This window comes from Hippopotamus amphibius, chromosome X, assembly GCF_030028045.1.
Source record: "Hippopotamus amphibius kiboko isolate mHipAmp2 chromosome X, mHipAmp2.hap2, whole genome shotgun sequence".
NCBI lineage: Eukaryota > Metazoa > Chordata > Mammalia > Artiodactyla > Hippopotamidae > Hippopotamus > Hippopotamus amphibius.
In genome coordinates this window covers 125,640,340-125,662,757 of record NC_080203.1, presented here as the reverse complement: position 1 = coordinate 125,662,757, position 22,418 = coordinate 125,640,340, and the positions used below count along the sequence as shown (strand labels likewise).

Genomic DNA, 22,418 nt, shown 5'->3' with positions numbered 1-22,418 from the left:
AGGAAATTTGAGTCCTCCCTGCAACACTAAGCTTTAGCAGCATTCAACCTCCTTGACCACCTGGGTGACAGTGTCTATGCGTTGCTGGTTTCCACTGAATTCAGTGAGTGTCTATAGAATTGCTGCTATGTGCAAGGCACTGTGATGAGGGCTGCAGGGGTTTGGTTTGCCCTCCCGGCCTTAACGCTTTGGAGTGGGGTGAGGGACACAAACACATCAGAAGTCATCAAAGTAGAATGAAGAGAGAGGTGACTTAGGGACATGGGGAGTGAGGTAGGGACATGGGGAGTGAGGTAGGGACAGATCTCCTTGGCTCAGTGTGGGGAGCTTAGGAAAGGTGTGTGGGTGGCAGTGGTGCAGACAGGCCTTAAAGCACAGAAGGATCCCATGGTTAGGATAGATTGACGAGCATGAGTAAGGAACAGGACCGACGTGGCAAGGAGCACTTGGGGAGAGCTGAGGGCGTGGCCGAGCTTATCAAGGGCAGCGGGACAGCGTCAGGAGAGAAGCTGGAGAGGCAGGTGGGGCCCTCCTGTGGGCAAGCCTCCGAGTCAGCCTGAAGCCTCCGAGCTTCATTTTGCAGGCATTGGGGACAGAGAGAAGGTTTGTGAGCAGGCGAGTGACATGATCTGAGGTGTGTTTTTAACGGATTCATCTGGCACTAGTGTGTAGGCTGGATTGGAGTGGGTGCAAACTAAATTCTTCCACTGTAGGTGGTAGCAGAATAGATCTTTTCGAGTTTTATTCAAAGGGTGCAGGGTGTGTTCAACGGAGGCGGGAAGGGTAAAAATCAGACAAAGCTTGGAGCTGTGAAGCAAAGGCACACAACATTTTATAGGCATGGCTCGGTGAGAAAAGATGAGAGAGTATATGTAAACGAGTCTTCATAAGGGCCACTACAGAAAATGTCAACTAACCCAGAGAGACAGAAGGCAAATCGGTGATTGTTTGCAAAGGGAGGGCTTACAAAGGGACCCAGGGAAACTTTGGGATTGCCGCACAGGTCACCATCTTGCTTGTGGTGCTGGTTTCATGGGCACATACGTATATCAAAACTCATCACATAGGCCACTCATTTAAATATATGCAGGTACTGCATATCAATTATACCTCAAAAAAAAAAGCGAAAAAAGGAAGACCTGCTTCTTTTTTTTTTTTCAAGATCTGCTTCTTCAGTTCAGTTTTTACAAAAGATGCTAGTAATGTTAAAAGCTTGTGAATCCCTTTTGGAAACTAAGGATTGGCAGCAAAAGGCAGGAGCCACACCCACCTGGGTGGAGTGGGCTGGGGGGGGTCATATCCTGTGGCTATAGAACCTGTGGGCTCCCCCCACTTGGTGACAGGAAAGTGAAGGGGCTATTGTGACCAGGGAGAGAAGACAGTGCTCTAAGGGGGCACATGATGCATTTCCATTTTGAAACATTTATACAGCTTGAGGCAGGCAGCTCTCTAAGACACCCTCAATGATCCTCACCTCCTAATATTCATACCCTTGTGTAATTCCCTCCCCCTCCACCCCGAGTGTGGGCTGAACCAACTGACTAGCTTCCCCAATTAGGTTTCAAAAGACTGACTTCTGTCTTCCTAGCACTCTCTCTCCTCTCTTGCTGGCACACTCTTACCCGCTCGCTCACTCTCTCTGATGAAGCCAGACGCCATGTCATGAGGGAGATCTGGGCAAGCCCACGTGGCAAAGAATCCAGGGAGGTCGTGGGCCAACAGCTAGTGAGGAACTGAGGCCCCCAGCCCCACAGTCTTCGAGAAACCGAGGCCTGAGAACAACCACAAAAGTGATCTGGGAAGTGGATTCTTCCATGGTTGAGCCTTCGGATGGCACTGCAGCCCTAGCCAATGGTTTTAGTCGCAGCCTCATTAGAGACTCAGAGACACCTAAGCAGAGCCCAGACTCCCAACCTACAGAAACTGAGATGATATATGTTGTTGTTCCTGGCCACTAAGTTTAATTTGTTAAGTAACAACAGATAACTAATACATAGCTTCAGCTCTGGCGTTTGCCTGCAGCTCTACCATCGAATCTTTTTTGCATTTTTTTTTAATACACAAAGATGCAATGACAATATTAAAACATCAAGAGGAGCTTGCTTCAAATTCACTGTCTGCTAAGGATGCGGTGATTTGGCTTTAGGCATCTTAATGGTACATATGTATACAAGTTGCCTTTGAATTTTAAGTTTTGCATATTCTTCCGAAAGGTATTTTGAACTGGAATGATACTTCACCAAACATGCTATAACGAGGGACTATTTTCTCAGTTAATGTTATGATCCTCTCTGTATACAGTAGTGGGTGGTCAGACTTTAGTGTGGCTCTGAATTGCCTGGGGAGCTTACTAAAACATACCAAATTCCTGGGATCTACCCTGAAGCGGGGGCCTGGGAATCTGAATGTTTAATCAGCATCCTTGGTGATTCTGATTCAGGGCATCAGAGGTCCATACTCTGAAAAACTCACTTAAAGAAATGACTCCCAATATAGCCCTTAACAAAATATAAATGATCTTTTACATATCACAGAAAATGAAACTTGCTAAAGTGCAATGAATGGAATAATAGATGAAGACAGCTTCATGGCATCCATTTAACAGGACTTGGTTTATTATGGGAACACTCAGAGAAGGACCTGAAAGAAGAGCCAAGGGACCCTCTGAAGAATAGCTGACCCTCTAAAGTCTGTGAACAACAAGTACCCCACGAAGCAAGGATTCTGGAGCCTGGAGAGAAGAAGGTGAGGGATCTCGGACGGAGAAGTTTTTAGGAAACTGAGTGACTAGCAAAACTTTTAGGTCTGGCCTACCATAAGCAGACTGGATTTGCAACACGTGCTAAGAATGCAATTACTCTAAGTCAGGGGTTGGCATTTTTTTTATGGAAAGGGCCAGATAGTAACTATTACTGGCTTTGCAGAGCATATGGTTGCAACCACTCAATTCTGCTGTTGCTGCAAGAAAGCAGCCACAGACGATCTGTAAATGAATGGGTGTAGCTGGTTCTAATAAAACTTTATTCACAAAAACACGGTGGGTGGCATCACCAGCCTGGTCTAAGCCAAGTCTTCACAGGAATCTCCATAAGCTCCACTTATCACCAATGGGAAAGAGCACATGAACATAAACAGCGCTGTCTTAAGGCCATGGTAAGGCTCGTTTTGATTCCATGCTCCTCCTTCTGGCCTGACATTTTACCACTAGAATTATTCCTTGGGGTGAAAGCACTGTCCATGAAAGTTCCCAGATAAAATGCAAGCATGGTGCTCTGCAGAGAAAGCCTTGGCCCCCCTAAATGACTCAGACACCCAGAGCTTTCTGTTTCCTAGTACACAAGCTGTTTTATATAAGCTTTTGACAGATATGGAAACACATGGGTGTGGGGGTGTGTGTGGCCTGTTTGCGAGTGAACAGGGACCCAGCCTGGGGAGGCAGGAAGACTCTAGCCTCTAGCAGCGGACTTCAGCTGCTTCCCAATGTCTCCACCAGTTAGCTCTAAGGGTGGCAAAGAGTTCAAGACAAAATTAATTTTAACTCAAACTGAAAACATACAACACAAGGGGTATCATAAAGGAAACGAAGATCAGATGTCACTATTTTTAAAAGACTGAGAATCGCCACTTTGTATAATCCAAGTCAGTGTCCCTAAAACCAGATGCTGTGCCTGATAGAAAGCTCCAGATTGACAATACTGATTGATCTGCTTTTCATCTCTGCTTTCTTTGTCAGCCTCCTCTGAGCAAGGAACAGACACAAGATCAAAAGGCAAAGGGAATTCTACATACCACAGACACAATCGCAGCCACTGCAACATAACTGAGTGTTAATCATATACCAACAGTATAGCTGATAAAAAGTTGAACATTTGTAAATGAAAAATTATATGTATGTGGCTGATATAATAGCCTTTGGTAAAGAAGCTATAAAATAAATACCTGTTCTATACTGACACATTTTTTATTGGTGAAAACTGCAGGTGATTTGAAATAATTAATCCAGAGCACAAAACAAAATGCAAAGAACTCTTAAAAAACTCAGAAACATTACAGCATGAATCTCAGCTAGAATATGCTTGCACTGTGTCCATTGTTCGCCTCCATTGAACCTGAAACACCTTGAGTCCCTGGAAGCCATCAGGCAGACTGGGTGCTTCCCCTGGCCGAAGCTGTGTAAACCAAGAAAGCTTCTCCAACCAGACTCCAGGGAAGAGCCGCCCTGCTTGAGAGCGCACACAACACCATCAGAACACTGGCTACAGTCTACACACAATCTGCGACGGAGCCCAAAGACACACACAAAGAGATTAAGGGTTCCCCACCCTGAAATACATTTCAAGTGTTTTCACAAACGTAGTGGCCTTACAACCTTAGGTTAGGACAGAGTGACATGAAAGAATAACAACAAATCCAACAGCATTTCCCAGGATTCTCATATCCCAGGTGTCACTCTATAAAGCAGATCCAAGACAGAGAAGTCCCAGGCTAGGGGGCCAGAGGCAGAAAGGCTGGGGACCTCAGGGGGCCCACCTTCTCAGGTTACAGCTGGGTAGATGCACAGAGCCCAACAGTATGACCTGATTCACAGCAGTGAAGAGGCAGGAAATGCTTGTTTGCCCCTCGTGGCTGCGCGGGAATCCATGCTTGGCCATGGAAATCCCAGTCCTAATGTGGGCTTCCTGCTAAATTCTCAGCTAAACACCAACATAACCCGTGCTCTCCCCCACACACTCCGTTCTAGCCCATATGTGAGAGGGCTATCTCTTTGGACTTCTGAGTTATCTATAGCCATCTTAACCCAAGCATCAGAGCCATTTGGATTTGGCAGATGGCCAGAAAGGGAACCGGTGATTGGTGAAGGGAGTGGTTTTTCTACTCCTTAGCTGGCAAATTGAGTGCTGAACTACATACAGATTTTACCAGTGTCTGAATAGTCATTCTTGGTCCCTTATAGCCAGATTAAGTGACAGCATCTTGCATGGGACTGGAGTATATTCAAGAAGGTGACAAAGGGCATTTGAGCTCCTATCAAACTACTTTCTCCTAGCTCTCTCCACAAGAAAACAAGCCGTTCCACTTTCCACTGCCCCTCCCCCACTCTCCTTCACCAAGATTTTAAACAAAGGAATAAGAGGAGGCACATGTTCAGGCAAGTAGAGAAGAGAATCAGGGGTCACTGGCCTTTCAAACTAACCAGGACTCAGTGCGTTAATGACTGGCAATTCTTATACCTGCCTCCCCATAAATACAGAGGGAAAGGAAAATGGACACCTTAAGCAATTCTCCGTCTTTTCCAAAGAAAGAGATTGCTAGAACTTTTGAGGGTAAATTTACTTCTTCAACTCCTTCTTGTCTTCTCTGTTCTTGCTTTTGGACCTTCCTCTAAATTAGCGCCATTCAAACTGCAATGTGCCCAGGAACCATCTGGAAATCTTGTCCAAAGGCAGATTTGGATTCAGCAGGCCTGGAGTGGGGCCTGAGACTGTGCATTTGTAAGAAGCTTCCAGATGATGCTGATCTTGCTGGTCCACAGACCACACTTGAAATAGAGGATCTGAATTCTCTCAGATGACACTCTGAGTGAAGCCTGTGCAACACAAACCACAGTAGCTTGAACTGTTCCCTACTCTTCAAGCACAATATTTCATCGAATGCAACTGTAGCCCTAACAGTTCCTTCTTTCCCGAGTGCCACCGTCTCAGGCCACCATCTCAGACCTAGGTCTCCAAGGCACTGGTCACATGGGGTTGCCCTTGTGGCCACCCACCCTTTGCTTTCCTGGAAGCCTAGAGAAGATGTGGATATTACCTGGTCAAAGAAGTTAAACAATGAAAAAAGAAGAAAGAAGAAACAGATGGTGAAAGATTAACTATGCAAGCGCTAAAAATGTAATTCTACGGAGAAGTTACACCCAAAACAGAAAACGGGAAACCGACAAGGCAAAGGAAACTGGAAGCACCTTGACTTCTCAGATGGAGGATAAGCAGGTTGGGGGCGGGGGGGAGGGTGGTCTCCGCCATAATAAGTGGGAGACACATTTTCCTTTGTCAAAGATCTCCCTGTCAGTCTGTACCAAAACCTCTTCCCCCACCCCCCACTGGAAAGAAACTGAGAACTCCACAAAGGGGAAAAAAAAAAAAAAAAAGACACAAGAGCCATATGGAATCCTCTATTTTTTCCCTCACACCATCTGGTTTGGGATCTAAGCACAGAATGGCAACTGCACTGATTCAGGAGTCGGCAAAATCTCCAGGCAACTGGGAAGGCGACACCATGGCTCACTCCGGGGCCTGCAATGGCCCGTTGACACATCCCACGTGAGGTCTCTGCCCCTGGCTCCAGACACACACGGCCCCAGTGCGTGTGTCACACAGGCACATTCCCCCCAGCGATTTCCGCCCATGCACACACACAGTTACCACCACAGGTACGTGGAGACCGATTCAGGATCTGGGAAGACTGATGCTAGAGATCAAGTTCAGTGATTTTGTTTCTCCCCCTCCGATAAGAACCTGCTTGTTCGTGGAACTCTCACCAGCAACGAGAGAACTATTAGAGCTCTAGTTTCTCATCATACCATTCCAGAATTCCCAAAACTCTGAAAACTAGGGTTGGGTTTTCTTTTTTTTTGGGGGGGGGGGTGCGGTGTCAAGCTCATCTGGCAGCAAAACCTGCTCTGAATTTCCTTGATGCCCAAACCTGACCTTGAATGGCCCAGAGGCTGTTCGCGGGCATCACTGAGCTGACTCCAGATCTCCAGAGAGACCCATGTATTGGACTTGGTGGGGGGGATGTGCCCAGACCTTGCTGGGGACATGGCGTTGCACACAGTATGTGTGCCACATCAATTTTCAAAAACCCCAACTCTTCTGAATTCTTAAATAAGTTTGGCCCCAAAGGTTTCGGAGAGGAAATTGGAGCCTTGTGTTTTTTCTTCTCAGCTGCCACTGCTGCCTGGAATGCCCATACTGACCTTTACGCTTTACCACCCAATCCAGGAAAGATGCTTAGTTTTTTTTCTCAATTTCTAACTGGCCTGGTGTCTCTGACACATTCTTAAAATGAACACCGTTCTCTCTCTGGCAGTAGTTTCAGAAAATTTGGAGACCTTCTCGTCATGTTAACAAGTACTGTTTATTCTCTCTCTCTCTGCCATCGAATCGTGCACATTTAACTTTGCTCTGGTGGAGGGGGGCTTTTAAAAAATCACTTTGATTCACCTGTTTTAAGTGTACAATCCAGTGGTTTTGAGTCAATTTACAGAGTGGTGTAACCATCACCATGATCTAATTTTAAAACATCTCCATCACTCCACAAAGGGTCCCTTGGAACCATCAGCAGTCACTCCCCAATCCTCCCTCCCCCCAGCCTCCAGCAAACACCCAGCTATTTTCTCTCTCTCTGGATTTGCCAATTCTGGACATTTCATATCAATGGAACCCTACAGTATTTGCTCTCGAGTGTCAGCTTTTACTCAGCATCCTGTTTCTGAGATCCATCTGTGTCGCAGTGTGTACCTTGAGTCCTTCATTACCTTTCATTGCTGCACAGTATTCAACTGTATGGACACATCATGTCTAACAGCAATATTTAAAAATCAAGATTCCAGAACCTTCCATCCATCAAAGGATCCAAGAGAACCAATGTCTAATGGCATTTCTTCCTCACCTCTTCTAACCAACACTACACAGGCACACACAGAGCTGGCACCCGGTAGCCAGAGGTCGAGTGAAGGAATGCGTGTTTACTCAAGGTGTAGAACTAAATCCAAAGTCAGATTTCATGTTAATTAACCTGAAGCCACAATTCAGGTTTTAAAGAAGAATTTTAAAAATTATTAAATGAATTACAGGTGGCATGACTTTGTAACTCGACGTGTGTCTTACATTGTACCTTAGGATTGCTCTTTCTAGGCTTGTAGGTTCTACGCTGTCATTTCTGATTTATTCCTGCAGAAGTAAGTAAATATTTGGGAGGAATGCTGCTATGGGCTCACACAGAATTAGAGCGATACTGGATACCTGTTGTGTGTCTCTGACCCACCACCATCCCTTTATATTCACATTGTAAGTAACTTGAAACCACTGAATTTTAGCTCATTGAGCTGAGTATGAGGATGCTTTGTGTGGACTCTGGGGACATGGAGGGTGGCTGTGCATCGCTCAGCTTTCTCCCCATCCAGGTCCCCAGATGGGCTGACGCACAGTTCAGCCAGACCCAGTACATAGAGGTTCTGAGAGAGCAGTGTTCCTCCTGAGCAAGGAGACTGGAAACCGGACCTCGTGGACCTACCTGATGGGATCGAGTACCCAGGTACCCGATCCTCATTTCATGGGCTATGAGTTTTCCTTCTCAAAGGCTCTTAAATCAGAGCACTGCAGAGTGGTGTGGGCAGAAAGACAGTTGGGGACACTGACAGCACTCTCAGAGCCCAGGCTCCTCAAATGTCCTGGCTCAGTTCTTGGTCCCGTCATCGGCATGTGTGACACTCCCCCCCCATCTCATTACTGGTTCAGATATTAGAAATTTCGTGCTCAGCCCCAAGGCATATCTCACTGTACACTGCTCTTTTTAAGGAGAAGAGGTGAGGGAGAGGAAACGGGGAGGAGGGAGAAGAAAGAGGTGAAAGATGGGGTGGAATGGAGAGGAAGAGAGAAAAAGAAAGATGATGAAAAAAAATGTTAAAGCGCTAATTCCACCCCTGCCCCTGTAAACAAATTAATGCATCAAGCAAAACAGAAAACAGCACCAAACTGAAAGAGCTGTCACAAATCATATTAAAGATAACAGTTGACTTGCTATGCGAATTCACCCCGAGGCTGTATTTACCTGGACTGCTCAAGGGGCTAGCCCTGTCCCCCAGGGTTGGCACGGGACGGTACTGGTGGTTCTTTGAGCCTGGGTACATCCAGTGGTACCTGCCAATTTCCATTTCAGCTCTGCTGTTCACTGCCAATTTCAGGTGGCAAAGAGTCAGTGTCTCTATCTCCAGCAAAGAGTCTACATCAGCATTTTAATTCATTCTTTTACCATATAGTTCAAGGAAACGGGGAGTTCACAAAATATGCTATTGAAATGCAACCTTTCAGTACCATCTTATCAACTCAGCATGATGCACTCAGAATGTTAAAGTCTCCTCCTCCTTTTTTCAATTTAGGTTGACAAAAATCACCAATATTGTCTTCTCTTTCCGTATTTTCTCCATCTCCCCCAACCCTCGCCCCTTAGAAAGCTTGTTTTGGCCCGAGGCTATTTACAAGGAAAATGTGGCTTCTCACCATTGTATTTTTCTGTTTATTTCACTTTCAGACCCACAGAGCACCATCATTACTGCAGCTGCACAAGTGAAGGTGAATCCAGGCTCGCTATAATGGTACTCAGTTCCAGCCTGAAAAGTATGGCCAATAACCCCATGGTCTGAGGAATTCTGGATGAAAACTCCTGTCCTCCCACTGACATCTGCAGTATTCTCTGTCGCCTCATCTTATCTAAGCTCAGGACTTCAGAGTCTAGAATGTTCCACATTAAATCCTGTTCCAATGATCTCCCAGTGTCTTTATATAGAAAAGGCTGCTGGTTTTAGGCTTGAAGCCCTGCTTCCTCACACACAAGGTGACAAGTGGCCTCCTGGGGACTAAGGTCCCTATCTGGTAATCTGACTCTATTTCCTACTTCTTAGGGGATTGGAGAGAAAAACATCCACCAACTTGCCTGACACAGAATCAGATGCTGGCAACTGTTAGTTGAACTACAACCTTGAGATCCCTAAGAGACTGTAAGGTCACTATGGCCAGTTTATAGTTCAGAATCCCATCAAACCTAATGACGGGTTATGCCCTCCGGGGTGCCACAAGCATTTAAGGATTTAAAGAATGGTGCTGACATTGATATGGGTAATTATTCCATCAGAAGAGCAGCTTATACTGCCCCACTGGGCACCTCAGACCACTGACGATAAGGACTAAGCAAACTGCCATGTTCTGAGGCGAAAGGGCGAACGCCCTGACCAGGTCCACTGAAAACCTCACCAGCTGTTACAAAACCCCAACTCTGCTCTCCACAATCTCTGAAAACTCTGCACGTATTTCCACTTGGGAAGTGGAGACCTAGGTTTCTAGGTGGCGTTTCAGGGCAAACCTTTTTGACTGCAAGGTAAAGTAAAACTGTCTTTTAGAGACATTGAAAAGACCGTTGAAGACTTTTAAAGACATTTGAAAGGGGAAAAAAGGCTGCGAGGACAAGATCAGAAGTGCACAATAAGTGTATTTGTACTGCTGCTGGTTTTGCTGTTAGTGAAGATGACGGTGGCTCTAACTCATGCTGTGCTCATGGCCTGCTGCTCACCATGCAAAGCACGTTGCACCTCTTACCTCAGCAATTTTTTTTTTTACACAAAGTGTAAAGGTTTTTTTTCTTAATTACGTGTAACATGGGCAAAATTATTTAAGTCAATACATTTTTAAGGAATTTCAAATTCTGATTCTTTCCACCGCCCATCACCTTAGTCCCTCCAATGTTTGAGTCATAGTCAAGACAGCCCTTTCAAAAAGAATTTTTGCCCAGTCCACAGTTGTCATGTCAGTCAGGCCACAGTTTCTTTAACTGGGCTTCTTTGATCTCCAATAGAATACTGGACACACTTCAAAATTCCCTTCCTGTAATCTTGGGGATCCAATTTCCTCAAGCAATGTATTTTAGGACCCTGTTTAGGGTCAGAGGAGATGGATCTGCCTGGTTCTGAATTTTAGATGCCCTCTAAACATACATTAAGTTCACATTAGATTCCCTCCTAAGAGATCACACCTTAGAACAGTTAGGATATGCCAATGCCTGAGATAAAAAAAGTTTGTTACCGTGACCTCAAATTACTGAGGTATTTGTCCCAGCCATGCTATGAAACAGGTACTATTATTACTCTAGCTTTACAAATGAAGAAGCCAAGGGCAATGAAAAGCTAAGTCACTTACCCAGGATCACACAGCCAGTGGGGAGGAGCCTGGGTGTGAACCTGGGCGATGTGACTCCAGAGGGCACGTTATCTGACTGTGGCCTGTGCACTCGCTATAATTTTCTACTCTTTTGCTGAAGTCTGCTTGGAGGTGAGCTGTGCTTCTGTGCCTCTTAAAGACATGTTTCAGGTCCCAAGCTCCTGATGTTATTTCACGGTTCTTAAAAGTTTTGAACTCTCAGCCTTTGCCAGACTTAGATTTTTGGGTTACTCTTTAGGAGCATCTCTCTCTCTCTCTCATACATGGGTTGTGCTACATTCTCCGAAAGCAGGGAAAGCCAGTGGGGCCGGTGGAAAGAACCAGAAGGAGGTCAAGCGGCCTCATGGTATGACCTGATTTCCTCTTGGTTAAAGTGGCTATAAGCCCTCCGTGTCGACCTCAAGCAAGAGGATTCCAAGGAGCTCTATCACTTCTATCTGAAAAGTTTCCATCCTTTCTGCAAAAAATGTCTCCCTCCAATCCCAACACACAGTTGGTGCCCAATCAATGTCTGCTGAATAAATATCTGGTTGAATGCAAGAGGGCATCCTGGGACCCGGTGGATCAAGCAGTGGGTCTCCAGGTCCCCCACCACATTGACTGCACCCAAGCCGGGCCATGCAATTCAGGGGATCTTTGCACAGGATTCATCCATTCTCTGCCCTCACCTCCTCACACGGGCCATCAGGCACAGGCTGCTTGGCAATGACCATGGAATGCCCAGTGCTAATGTGTTTTCTGAGAAAAACATGGCAGCCAAGCCCGAGACGCTCCATTCAGCATAAAACCCCTCCTCCTTCTGCAGATGTGGAGATGAGATCAGCAAGTGGATGGATGTTTTCCAATTCTACTGGGAAGGCCTTTGGACAACAATTAATCTTTAGATATGAAGGGGAAAAAAATCATGTCTATTTTATATTTCTGAGCCAAACTTAAAGATATTACATATCAAATTATAAGATATCAAAGAGCGCGGTATATATTTTGTTTAAAAGGACAGGGTCCCGACACTTAAGTGGGAGTCACATGACTGCAAGGAGAAGCCTCAGCTTGGGGGTATATTAAAATACTGTCAATTCTGGGCAACTGTCAAGAAGTGGGAAAGACACACTTCCTACAGACCCAGGAAGATCCTGGCTTATGCCCTTCAGAGGGAAAACTGCAAACATTCCCCTTAGAGAGTAGAAGGGAGAGGTGGGCAGGAGACTGATATTCTTGAAGAAGCAGAGAAGACTGTGACATCTCAGATACTATTTATGAATGGGGCTGAGGTGAGCAGTGGTGACTGATGGCGAGACACACAAATGGGTGGTCATCGCCAGAGGTGGGTATGACACAAACGATGGGGACTTGAGGAAAAGAAATCAAAATAATGCCGTGTACACTTTTCCCCCTGTTTACTCTGATAATGTAATTTAGGGACAAGGTTGAATAACTAAACTGCAGACTGGCAGGCTTTCTACCATCTAGGAAATGATCACTGGAAGCAACTAAATGACAAAGACTGAGTTTCCTACAAAGACCATGGGCCAGGTCTCTGAAAGCTACATCTGTCATCCTCCATTTTTAGCTAGTATTTAAAATATTAAAGGAAGCTGTAACAACACTATAGGATATAGCAGAAGTCGGCCGATGACGGCCACCTAGTTTTGTAAGTAAAGTTTTACTGCAACACAGCCACACCCATTTGTTTACATACTATCTATGGCTGTTTCATGCTACCCTGGTAGCTTTGAGTAGTTACAACAGACTGTGTGGCCCACAGAGCCTATATATTTACTCTTGGGCCCTTTACAGATCAAGTGTGCTGACCCATCATATCAAAGAAGCTAGTAAGGCTTGAAGATTCAAAAAAGTTAATGCAATTAATCAAATCAGTCTACACAATAGGAAGGTATTTTATTTTCTCTTATTACACATTCTCTGGGCTGGCTAAGGATCAAAATTCTCTTCTTGGGCATCGCTGTCTGCTGTTTAATCTGCCACCAGTCAGCGAGATTATTGTTAAAACCAAGATTATACTCCACAGAATGGTCCCTAAGATGAGCTAGCACCCTTCTGCTCCTATGACATGAGCTGAGAGGACAGAGGAAGGATGATGCTTCAAAGAGGAACATTACAAAATGAATAAATAAATCAACAAGTGAATGCACAACCAGGTATGTTTGTGAAACTGGGACTGTAACCTCGCTCTCTTAAAAGCCACCTTCTTCCTCTGCCCCACAGCCATCCTTATTCCGGACCAACCATCTCACATGGGTGTACATTGGGTCCCAAGGAGAAAAAAGCAAGGGAGTATCTCAGTCCAATTTATCCCCAGTCCCAGTGAGGGGAAACTTACGTCATGGGGACACTGGCTATGTCACGTGTTCTCAGATACAGCAAAGCTGATAAGTCATGTTATAAAGATTATTTACTTTAAATTGGCTTGTACTTCCAAATAACAGAGAAACACAAATTTTTTTTTAACATTACAATCTGAATTCAAGATTTCTGCTGAATTTCAAGGAAGGCAAATCTACATTTCCAGAAATGAGTCCGAATTCTTTGTCTAATGAGTGAGCAAGGCCAAGTCTTTAAAAGGATGCTAATGGAAACAATAATATCAAAGGAGGAGAGGTACCAACTTGCTTGCTGAGATCTTCTCCACATTGAAATTTTCTAAAATAAATAAATAAATAAATAAATAAATAAAAGCAAGCTGTATCATACCTACCACATATGTACAGCACCATCTGGCCGGCCCTGCTTTTCTCTACAGCCTCGTCCCCAGACACCCTCTCTTCAAATGTCCTCCTTGGCAGATTCTCACAGGAAAAAACTGCACCTACAACCTTCTCTGTACCATATGTATGTAATCAAGTTAGAAAACGTCAATAAAAATCTCAACATCAAATAATTCCTAGATCACTGGGAAGAGTCTAACGTTAAATGTGTCCCCCTGGGTTTTTAGCCTACAAGTCACATATTCTAGAGGAGTGCTTTCCTTCCTAAACAACAACAACAAAGAGGGCCAAAAGTGGACATCTTTTACTGAACTAAAAAAAAAAAAAAAAAAAAAAAAAACAACGAACCCCCCCCCCCAAAAAAAACCCCCAAAACAACAACAAAACCCAAACACCTAAGATATTCTACCTATTTGATTAAAAAGATTTAAATGGATGTATTCATTTTTTAATCAGGTCAACCATTTGAATTCATCTCTTACTTTGACTACGTCCTGTAGTTTAAATTACACATTATTTCTGATTTTCTACATTTTTCTTTTTATGTGCTTAGAAATTTGATACCTGAAGTCCTGAAATTTATTTGAGCAATGATTCACAGGAGCGTAACTAGCCTGACTATAATTGTTTCAGTAGATTCCAATTTCCTACATACAATAATTTTCCTAAAAGATACTTAGAGCTTTTTTTCCATCCAATAGAGCAAGTGATTCAATTGTTTTTCTGCCCCTAGATTACACCCTCCCAGCGATTCCAGATGCACTGATTTTTCACAAATGAATTGACATCAAGTAATACTCCACAGAAATAAATAGAAACCTTACTCTCATCTCTTTATTATTGAGTCCCATGATCTGGTTGCTTTCATTCTGTCTTATTCATTTCCTCCACTTATTCCATTTCAGTGAATCTGCTTACTCAATCCTCAACACTTTGATTTAATTTAATGCTTCCAATTTAAAAACTGTCATTTGTAATAATTTGGCATTTCTTACATCCATCTGAGAAAACCTGCTTGCTTTCTGTAAATATTCCTGAATAACTGCTAAATTACTTCTTGTGAATTTCAAGCATCCAGTAGGGTTCCGTGACAAAAGCTATGAGGCTGTTTCAAAAACACATATGCTTGCTTTCTTTCTTTTTTAAGGACCTGGATTATTTTTGTTTACAATAGCAACAAAGTCATTCTGATTTAGTTTAAAGCAACAGTCCTTTTTATCCTGCTGACACTCCTGGGAGGTGACTCTGGCTGGAAAAGTTGAGGTCAGTTTATAAAGCTAAGTTTAATTTGTATTCTTAGTAAACACCATAATAATTATCTGAAGCCATTAATCCACAAGCTACTGGGTATTAGCCATAGGGCAATATTATTCCAAATTCAGAAACAAGTATTGCCCTTACCACTGACTATGAAGACAAATGGGAAAGGAAGAATAGAGGGGGAAAATATGTGTGCATTAAAAACTCTGTGGGAAGTGACAAAATGTAGAGGATTCAATTTAGTAAATTAAATCCCTTGCTGAGAGGCAAAAAAAACCCCGAAAAAAACACACAAAAAACCCCCAAAACCCACAGATGCACCCGCTTAAGAATTATATAATGCATTCTCTAACTGTGTCTAATTTGTCAATGCTAATTTCAACGAAGTAAACAGTGATTTTATGAATTTAAAATTAAACCTGAAGGAAGCCTGGAGTGGCAAGCATGTACAAACATGTTTGCTTATCATTTTATGTCTCTGTGCGTGCCTTGGATGACAAAGGGTGAACAAATTGGGCAAACTACAAAAATGATGCTCGTGTGAGCTTTGACCCTGAGTAGCTGGCAGGTGAACTTGTTCGTCTAAATGAAGCTCAATAGATAGGCTACCCTCCAGATCAACATTTCTGGTGGGTCACAGGGCGATCACAACCCCTGTTGCTGTGGTCAAAATCCATTCCCTGGCCCGTATTCTTACTCAAGCATGTATTATACATGTGATGGTATCTCGCAGTAACTTGGCAGTTTTGGATTACTTAACAAACAGCTAGTGTTTATCCATTTCAGTAATTTTTAAAGTTCCTCCAGGAATTACCTTTTGCTTCTAACTTTGTCTCTGAAACCGTAGCTAACAAGTTTTCATATACAGATGGCCAGGGATGTAGCAGCAGCCTGTAGATTTTGGTATTAAATAATAAATATTTAATTGACATAAAATAACAGCACTCCCTAAGAAAAAATGATGGCGAGAACCACAATCATGTAGTAAGGATTTCACACTGGGTTTATGCCCCTTTCTTGCTTTTGGAGAGAAAAATGAAAGATATGCTTTTTGTGGAGACTAAAGTGGTTTTATCGGCCACTGACGAACACCATATTACTAAAAAGTGTGCTCTAAGCCTCTGCTTTAGGGAAAAATTGCTACAACTGTGATCAGCGTCCTCACAACAATGCTATTATTCCATGATTATATCCCCCAAGCTTTGTCTCTAATCGTCATGGAAATGAATCTTTAAACTTTTATCTCAGTTCCTCAGGTTTATAAATATTCCTGACAGTTTCTCTTACTGCTCTTTAGTCATGCATGTAAATTAAAAAATATATACATACAAGAAAAGGCGGGGCGGGGGGGGGGGACTGGTTTCTGTTGCTGCTTGGGAGGCGGCAGGTTTGATGCAGGGATTAAGCTCAACTACCAGTTTTAGGAATCTAAGTGCTATGTACTTAATGCCACTGAATTATTTACCTAAAAATGGCTAAAATGGCACAGTTTATGTTCTGTATATTTTATCATACTTTAAAAAGCAATCAACTTAAAAAATGAAATTGCTGTTTCCGAGAGAATGTTACTCAAGGACTGCTCTACCCAAGCGCGCTGGCATGGTGAAATTCATGAAAATGCTATTTTTGTAGGTGTAAAATGGTTGACTATCAGCAATTTCAGACGGTTCAACCTACATAATCTTATGTAAAACATACCTGTACCTCCATCAGGGAGAATGACTACTGTTTAGTGACTGTCCGTGGATGTCAGGGTCATGAGAAATAACCCTAGCATGGGTAGCTTTTGATATAAGAACCAAGGCGGGTACAGAACATGTTCTTGTGCCTTTACGGCAGTCTGTAACTTTGGGTGAGGGCGATAAATTACAATGCAGTGAGATGCTCTTAACCTCACACAGGCTGAGCTGGTTCCATGGGGTAGTGAACTTGAATCAGTCATTATCTAGGAAAAGACAGATTAATTTTAGCGTCTATTTTCTGCCATCTTCTTAACCGCAAAACACTTATTTCTCCCTGCAGAAGCCATTCAGCAGGTCAAGATCAGGATGTGTTCTAAGATACCCTTTGAGGAACAGGACCTGTGTGGATTTTCCTCCCCCAAATCTCCAAGTCATAAACAGCTGAAGACCTCCCCCTCAACCCTCTTCCATCAGCACTAGCCGACACAGCGGACGTTCCCTCTCTCAAGCTCCAACTGTAAATGGTTATTACATGTCAGTCAGGGTCTGATACACGGAAATAGCAATCGTATTAAATACGAAAATTAGAGAATGTCCCAAATCACTACAGCATCAGCGGAACCAAAGCGCATTTAATTCGCATAGCCCTCCAGTTCCCCCTTGGTATTAACACAAAACAATGCATTCCATGTCCCTGGAATATAACATGCAGAGCCTAGGACCTTAGTTAGGACTCATTAACGTAATTAAAAGACAGTTTCCCCAATCCAGCTACCCAAGGTGACAGATTGCAGACCTCCTTCTGTGCAATACCACGTTCAGGAGAGAGATTTGGACTAGGAATGGACAGAAGAGAGGCTGCTCTATTCATTTAACATCAGCCTCCAGGAGAAAAACCACCCTGAAAGCTGGACCAGGCCATTGGGATGGTTTCAGAGCTTATTTTACACGAGACACAAACCAGGCTACCCCTTTTTAAGCCCCCCAGTGAAAAGCTTTAAACAGGCTATTGTCAGACCCCTGGGTACCTTTTCTCTCTTGGCTTTGTTCAGTATTTTCCTCGGCTGCAGTTTCCATGGCTGGCTTCATACCATCCACCAAAAATGCTTTGCCCGCTCCCCCCAACACACACTTTTCCCCCTCCTCTTCCTTTTCTTTTGGGCTCCCCTCCGGCTCTTATTTACACCCGCGTGATTGAGAGCTTCTGTTCTTCACCACAGAAGATTACAGTCCCTTCCAAGATGCAGAAGTCTCGTCGGCGTCAATCCCCCTCTGCCTACTGGTCCAGAAAGACAGCTGCCAAGGAGCCGGCAGCCATACGTCACGGAGGATCCCGGTTATAAAACCGCCACCCGTGCCCGCGTCCCCATGCGGCTCCCAGGGGGGCCCCCACCCCCACCCCCGCCCGGACCGACCGGGCTGCGCCTCTGGCTCGCCTACGCGCCGCGCGCTCCGGCTCCCTCCTTCCTCCTCGCCAACTGCACCCGCTGAATGCTAATTAATTCTCCCAGGAAAGAATAGAGTTGTGACATCAGAGCAGGGGCTGTGAAGCTGAGAGAAGAAAGCCCCCTCCCACCACGTGACTCAGCGCTTGGCCGGTGTGAGCTTCAGCAGAGCGCATGTCTTCGGGCAAGCAAACTCTTTCTTCCCCTGGGGACCCCTCGAGGGGCATCACAGTTTGTTTTATTTCATTTACCCCTGACTCGCAGGATCTAGTCAAAGGACTTGCCCAGGGTCTCCATTTTCTTTTTCTTTCTTTAATATGTGTCTTTCCAGAAAAAGACAAATATCATATGATGTCACTTATATGTGGAATCTAAAAAAATGATACAAAGGAACTTATTTACAAAACAGAAGCAGACTCACAGACATAGAAAACAAATTTATGGTTACCAAAAGGGAAAGGGAAGGTGAAGGATAAATTAGGAGTTTGGGATTAACATATACACACCACGATATATAAAATAGATAAACAAGGCCCTACTTTATAGAACATGGAACTATACTCAGTATCTTGTAATAACCTATAATGGAAAAGAATCTGAAAATAACAGATATACATATATATGTATAACTGAATCACTGTGCTGTACACCCGAAACTAACAACACTGTAAATCAATTATACTTCAATTTTTAAAAGTGTGTCTTTCACACAACCTCTAGTGAGCTAGCTGGATTGACCTGAACATATTGGAGTTTCAAGAGGGAGGGGATATATGTGTACATATAGCTGATTCACTTCCTTGTACAGCAGAAACAATATTGTAAAGCAATTATACTCCAATTAAAAAAAAGGGGGGAAGAAAAAGTACACAAGGAGGAAGAGGACCCAAACATAGATTTAACAACAGCAGTGTAGCAATTCAGCAACAGAATCTATTTCCTGGTCTATGGTTAATGTATGTGAGAGTAAGAGAAACTGTAGCTCAAGCCCAATTCATAAAAAAGTACCCATCCTTGGAATTCCCTGGCTGTCCAGTGGTTAAGATGCTGCGCTTCCACTTCAGGGTGTGGGTTCAATCCCGGCTCGGGGAACTAGGATCCCATATGCTGGGAGGTGCGCCCCCTCCCCAAAAAAAAAGGAAAGAAAAAAGTACCCATCCTTTTTTAAAAATAAGCATAATATGCTAATGAGCTACCAAAATATTATTAAAGTAATATTTATATTATAGAAATAAAATAATATAAATAATATATATTACATAAATATATATAATATAATATTATTAAATCTAATCATATTATTTTGGTGTCTCCTTGGAATGAAAAATCAAGACAGAGTGGCTTTTTTTATTGGACGCGGTGATTTCTATAAGGAGCTTTATTCCTTAGAGCCCCTCATTCAGAGCCAAAGGCTATTTTCAAGAGTGTTCTAAATGTTCAGCAGAAAGGCTGTTGTAAAAACAATGATTTTGATTGCTGGTTTCACAAGTCTTCTTGCATCCCCAGATACAACTGGACCAACGTTCTCAACCCATCTAAGCATATAACGCTTTATCCTGGATATAAGCCACGTTTCCAAGCATCACTAATTTCTGCACCATTTTTTTAAGCATTTGTTTGACCCGCTTATCTTCATTTTTCCTATTTAAAAGATTTATAGCAACTCAGTATAATACCCTCAAGGTCCATCCATGGACATTAAGTGAAATAAGTCAGACTCAGAAAGACAAATACCACCTGATGTCACTTATATGTGGAATCTAAAAAAACAAACCAAACAAAATAAACAAAACCCAGACTCACAGATACAGAGAAGAGATTGGTGGCTGCCAGAGAGCAGGGGGTTGAGGGGGGTGTGAAATGGGTGAAGAAGGTTAAGAAGTACAAATTTCCAGTTACACAATAATTAAGTCATGAGGATGTAACATACGGCGTGGGAAATACAGTCAATAATATTGTATTAACTTTGTAAGGTGACAGACGGTAACTAGACTTACTGTGGTGACCATTTGCAATGTATACAAATGTTGAATCACTATGTTGTACAGCTGAAATTAACATAATATTATATGTCAATTATATCTCAATAAAAAAATTTCTAGAAACTCAAGTCAAATACAGGGATGACCACTGATAAGCACAGAGTGAAGGGCTCCCTGACGGAGAACAGTCTGCTAGTTGTTTGGATTGAACACTCATCTTAGAAGCAAATGTAAAGACAAGTCAGAGGCCACCCTCTCCTAAAAAATCCTCTCCCAAGTTTTGAGGGTCTGTTGTTCAATACTTAAAAAAAAAAAAAAAAAAAAAAAGGACTTCCTTGGTGGCGCAGTGGATAAGACTCCACGCTTCCGATGCAGGGGGCCTGGGTTTGATTCCTGGTCAGGGAACTAGATCCCACATACGTGCCACAACTAAGGAGCCCACCTGCTGCAACTAAGACCCAGCACAACCAAATTTTTTAAAAAAGGGTAAGATCCCTGAATCAAAATCCTCTAACAACCTGATCTTTTAATGCATTAGTTTTAGATAATCCCCGAAGCCTACTACATTCAATACCTCTGGCTCTGTTGAACCAGAAAAGATTTTGAAAACCAGTTTAGCCTGTTGCAATATTTTCTTTTCATTTTACACCTCTTTTTCCACTTTAAGCATCATCCTAGGAGACCACGTCTACAATAAACTATCCCCTTGAATTACGGCCCCAGCCAACTTTAGTGTCTCATGATGAGGGGATTGAGAAGCATGGCAGCCTAAGATTTCAGACTTGCAAAAAGAAATGCAGATATGATGTAACTAACCTGCAAAGGAAAACCTGATGATGTGTCCAAACAGGATGGTCTTCAAACAGTTTTTGCAAAGATGGCTTAGGCACATTCAAACAGGAAGATGTCAATTGTTGTTTTGTGACAGGACTGTTCTCCCTCAGCAGTTCAAGTGAGAATTAATACCAAAAGAAAATTCAGTTCAGCACAAAAGGGAACAATTGTGATTAGCTACGTTATCGGTTTTTATTTAAAAAGTGTAATCTTTCAATCAAGAGCAAAATCATTCAATTATAGAAATCACAGAACAGAATAATTTGGGGGGAGCTATTAAGAATAGCACTTTAAAATGTTGGTGGAAGTGGGCAGACAGAATATGAAAGACATTCTAAATTTAAGGGCGACTCTAGTTCTGTATCAGTCATGGAAATCACAACCATTGGACAAAATATACACAAATTCTCCAGTTGATGCTTTGATCTCCTTCTCACCTTGAAAAACTATAGACTATTCATCGCTTTTGCCTTATTCACAACTTTATCATTTTCTTTTCTTTAGACAACGCATATGACAATTTTAGAAGTTACCATTGTACCACTTTCTCAGCAGCCTCAAAACCTCATTGGTATTTGTGACAAATGATGTGTATCAGAAGAAACATGACAGAAAAATTGTTAATAGCCAGAAAGAAAAGAGTATACATTGACAACATTTCTGAGGTCTGCATCCATTTTTGACTAGAAAAATTGACTACGTAGATTGAATAGGATGGGAAATGTCTCCCAGAGCTGAACATTATTCTTTGAGTCCCATGCTTTAAGGCACTCTGGTTGAAGGTACAAATACTTCTGAAAGCCAAAACAGGAATAACAAATACTGACACAAACTGGATATATTAGATTGAACCATACAAGATTGCTGATATTGACTAGAAGAACATTAGTTTCTCATGGTTCAACGATGTAACCTGTAGGCTAATGGGACACAGAGAACGCTTCTAAACCAGGGGAATCCAATCTGCGACAAGCACTGTGGTATCCCAACAAAGGAGAGGAGGGGAAGGGGAAGAGAATTGGGGAAAAGCTTCCCAGAACAGAGTTGGCTACCGCAGCATGGTTAGAAACCTGCCGGGTAGGCGAGCAGAGCAGGGAAGGGTCGGGCAGAGAAGAGTAGGAAAGGGTATGGAAAGGAAAGATTATTCCAGGAAAAAGTGAAAAGTATACAAAAGGAAAATGTGTATTGTCAAAGTGCTGGGGAGATGATTTTCTTGAAAGAGTGGCCAGAGCATAGGGTGCATGTGGTGGGGGTGGGGGGAGGGAAATGAAGGGAGATGGCTGAACCAGTAGATTGAGAACCAGGGAGGTTGAACACCCTGCTAATCCTGGAGGCAGTGAGTGGAGATGGAAGGCTTGAAAGCAGATCTGACCCACGCTTTCCGAAGGTCGTCCTGTTGGTAATGGGAAAGACAGCGTGGGGCAGGGCAAAACTAGAAGCTGGCAGACTCATTCGGAGTCTCCTTAAAGAGTACAAACAAGAGAAAGGGGAGAGTCTGAAT

General features: G+C 43.2%; 1 protein-coding gene across 7 annotated transcripts in view; it reads right to left on the bottom strand.

Annotated features, from left to right (window-relative positions):
* The window catches only part of GPM6B (glycoprotein M6B), a 156,875-nt gene that overhangs the window by 24,410 nt on the left and 110,047 nt on the right, over nucleotides 1-22,418 (bottom strand). For 2 of the 7 annotated variants that reach the window (XM_057717984.1, XM_057717985.1), the window contains exons 1-3: nucleotides 17,685-18,118; nucleotides 13,705-13,827; nucleotides 8,830-8,949 (exon numbers count right to left, since the gene is read on the bottom strand). The exons of 1 other annotated variant lie outside the window; for it this stretch is intronic. In XM_057717984.1, coding sequence (XP_057573967.1) covers nucleotides 8,830-8,949; nucleotides 13,705-13,827; nucleotides 17,685-17,745 — 304 coding nt within the window. In that variant the 5' untranslated portion in view covers nucleotides 17,746-18,118. Of the gene's footprint in view, nucleotides 1-8,829; nucleotides 8,950-13,704; nucleotides 13,828-17,684; nucleotides 18,119-22,418 lie in introns of those variants that run through there. 4 more of the 7 variants (XM_057717986.1, XM_057717987.1, XM_057717989.1 and 1 more) reach the window with 2 other exon arrangements.